The sequence below is a fragment of the Hibiscus syriacus genome, unplaced genomic scaffold (genome assembly GCF_006381635.1).
Source record: "Hibiscus syriacus cultivar Baekdansim isolate YM2019G1 unplaced genomic scaffold, ASM638163v2 tig00110204_pilon, whole genome shotgun sequence".
NCBI lineage: Eukaryota > Viridiplantae > Streptophyta > Magnoliopsida > Malvales > Malvaceae > Hibiscus > Hibiscus syriacus.
This window is the reverse complement of record NW_024062626.1, coordinates 537,477-540,928: the sequence shown is the minus strand read 5'-3', so window position 1 is coordinate 540,928 and position 3,452 is coordinate 537,477. Positions and strand designations below refer to the sequence as shown.

Below are 3,452 nucleotides of genomic sequence, written 5' to 3'. Positions count from 1 at the left end.
CGAAATTATTTTTTATTATTTTAGTAAATTATTTACAACTGTTAATCTCAATCATTTATTTTCATTAATCGAAAGAGGAGAAGAAGTATGGAATTCTCTCAAATTTTCATTTAGCATCTGACCCTTAACACCATTAATTACTTCATACTAAAAAACAAAACAAATATAATCTAAGAGTCTCGTACAAATTATACAAGGACCAAAATGTTTTTTTTTTCTTCTAAAAATATCCCATAAATTTGCAAATTCTAAACTATTTTTGGTTACTGTTGGGTTTAATGGGGGATTCAGGCATTTCGATGGTTAAGGCGACATGTGAGAGCTTATTCTTCTGCACTTGGTTGGCTTCAATGTCACCACTTACTGTGCCTTTAATTGCTTCATCTTCCATCTCTTTGCTCTCTGTGTGTTTTCCCCATAGGACAGAATAAAGCCCCATCACTATCAAAATGGAACCTACCACCCTGCAATTAATCAATTCAAGCACTCATCAAACTCAATGATTCTATATTAAAAAAATGAAATATTCAATTTTGAAAGAGATCATTTATTCATTACCCTCCAAGAAAAATCTTCTCAGCCAAGATGAAAGACCCCATGATTGCAACTATGATCATTATCAGAGGGCTGAAAGCAGTGGCAAAAACTGGACCCCTTTTCTTTATAACCATCCCTTGTACATAATATGATATGCTTGATGCCACTATTCCCTATAAAAAAGCATCGAAATTCAAGATAAACTCACTTTTACTTCAATGTCTGTAAAGGGTAAAAAAAAACCAACAACAGATAGAAGAGAGATGTTAGATTATTACAGCATAGGCAGCCGCAAGTAGGTTCATGTCCCAACCAATTTGCCAAGCTGAAGCCTTGTGCTCCATCACAAATGTAACAACAATGGCTTGTAATGTCCCCACAAAGCACACTAATGATGTTAGAGAAAGCTGATGATTCTTGTATGTCTTCAATGCTTTCGCCTGCACGAAATAATATCTGATCATGAAGGTCGAATACAGTAAAAATCGGGACTCGAGAAGAATCGGAATGCTTTAAGTACCTGTAAGACAAAGAGGGAAGCCCAAGCAAGGGTGGCTAATATTAGGAGAATGGAGCCTTTGATCCAATCTTTGTCAGTATTTCCAGTTGTATTATCTGCAAAAGATTGTTTAGGATGAATATTCCTACTCCAAAACAATTCAACAATGGGTCCTTTATACAAGGTCATCAGCATTGCGCCTGCCACTGTCACCATTGTTCCCACTATCTTCGCTTGACATCTCACTTTCTTAACATCAATCTTCTCCATCCTGAACCGAAAATCCGATTTCGATCAATTAAATCATCCCTTCTTATTTTGACTTTTTTTTCCCGTATATTTAGAGGATTCTTAGAGATCATTGTTATATACCTGCACATGACGGCCATGATGAATGTCATTGCAGGCAACATATTGCTCATGGCACATGAAAAAGTTGGAGACGTATATTTCAGCCCAGCATAGTAGAAATTTTGATCAATCACCGGCCTGTACCATATTTGGTCAGAGTTTAGCAAAGTTCATGCAACGATAAGAAAAGGATTTCAAGAAGAAAATAAACTAACCCCAGAAGAGCCAGGATAAATATTTGCATGAAAACGGGGAAGGTTATCTTTGGTTGCCCTCTCCTGAAAATGTTAATAAACACAGGAAAATTAAGGTATAAGTTCATCTCAGTAGCATATATATATATATATGTGTGTGTGTGTGTGTTGATTGAAAAATTGTGGTTGTAATCGTTTTAGACGTTTCACCTCCTTCAGTTTAGACGGAGAATAGCATATAGTAATTCTATTGATGTAGAAAGGAAGATAAATAGATTGAAGGAAGAATATAATGAACATTATCATCTTTTTCAGTATCTTTATCTTCTTTACTATATCTATAAAATTACATCTATCACTTTTTGTCTAAATCAAAATTGGTGAACCACCTAAAGCTGTCATAACTATAATTTGTTCATCGACGATATATTATGTTATTGAATGATTTTCGAACCTTTCGAAGATTAGAGCAAAGGGAGCAATAACAGCAGTGGCAAAAGCATGGCGGTAGACAACAAGGACATAGTGGCTCATGCCTCTGTTAAGTGAAACCTTGGTGATGATGTTCATGCCAGCATACCCAAATTGCAATGAAATCATTGCGAAATAAGGCTTGGAACTCTCTAGGAAGTTGCCACAACATCTCACTTCTCCATTTTTTTTTCTTATGAAAGAAATTGGCAAAAGGGTGAGAATTTGCAGTGATTTTTGAGAAGAAAGAAAGAAAGAACTGAGAAAGTGTTGTTGTGTTTCTCCCTAAAGGGAAGGTGGGGGATTGGGCACATATTTATAATGGTTTGGAGGGAAACAATCCAATTCCATTATGCTTGGCATTTGCGGAGGGTGCATCAAATATACATCAAACTTTATTTTATATCTATGCCGAAATTTATTTGCAAAAAAAGCATTCCAATATGGTGATTATAAAACTATATATTATTCTAACTAATCCAAAAGTGTTCAATTATTTTATTTTGGACAGATAAAACTTTACCCAACTCGAAAAAAATTAATTTTTTTATTTAACTCGATGTCAATTTTTTTAACTCGACTTGTAATTTTATAAATTCGATTTGGTTTAAACAAATTTTAAAAAAGTTTGAGTTATAAAATAAGAATCGAATAACTCAATTTTTTTTTTGTAATAAATGGATTGATTTTTAAGTTCGAGTTGAGTCTTTTAACTCTAAATGATATATGTATATCATACTATATGAAGAAAATATATATGTATATCATATATGGTTATAGAAAACCATTTAAATTAAAATCAATTAATATCATAATATTATAAATATTTATAATTAAATTTAAATAGAAATTGAACAACTCAACATGAAAAAATTTCAAAAAAAAATTGAGTTATAAAATATGACTCTTCAACTTGTTTACCTTAAAAATTTTAACTTGACTCAATCGAATATTTATTCTTATTTTTATTTTGTCACTTTAAATTTGATTTATTAATATATTTTATTATTTGATTTATAATATATTTTTATAGTCATAATGAAATTTAAATATTTATTATTATTCAAATGTCTGGGTTAGAGAAATTGGATTTTTTAGAATATACAAATATTTACTATAATATAATTGAAAAATATTATTATTTATAAGATATGTTTTTATGTTTTTTAAATTTATTAATGAATTTATGTTTGACTTGTGGATTTTATGCGGTGACATAAAACCGTGTGAGTTCATTGAAAGGTATTCTATTAATGATTATCCATTTGGAAATCAATATAAAAAAATATGATCTTGTATTACTATTATGTTTCGAATATTAAGCTTTTTATTTATTAAAAAAGCAAGGGAACGAGTGGATAATACGTGGCTAATAGTGGTGGGGGGATCTGAGTCACCTT

General features: G+C 31.3%; 1 protein-coding gene across 1 annotated transcript; it reads right to left on the bottom strand.

The window, feature by feature from the left end:
• Positions 1-204: 204 nt before the first annotated feature.
• LOC120219096 (WAT1-related protein At5g07050-like) lies at positions 205-2,397 on the bottom strand. Its single transcript, XM_039215942.1, has 8 exons — positions 2,297-2,397; positions 2,036-2,253; positions 1,603-1,665; positions 1,409-1,525; positions 1,058-1,307; positions 816-977; positions 559-710; positions 205-464 (listed from the first exon to the last, which is right to left on the bottom strand). The coding sequence occupies exons 2-8, from the start codon at positions 2,179-2,181 to the stop codon at positions 254-256; spliced, it is 1,101 nt and encodes a 366-aa protein (XP_039071873.1). The 5' UTR covers positions 2,182-2,253; positions 2,297-2,397; the 3' UTR covers positions 205-253.
• Between the last annotated feature and the right edge of the window lie 1,055 nt (positions 2,398-3,452).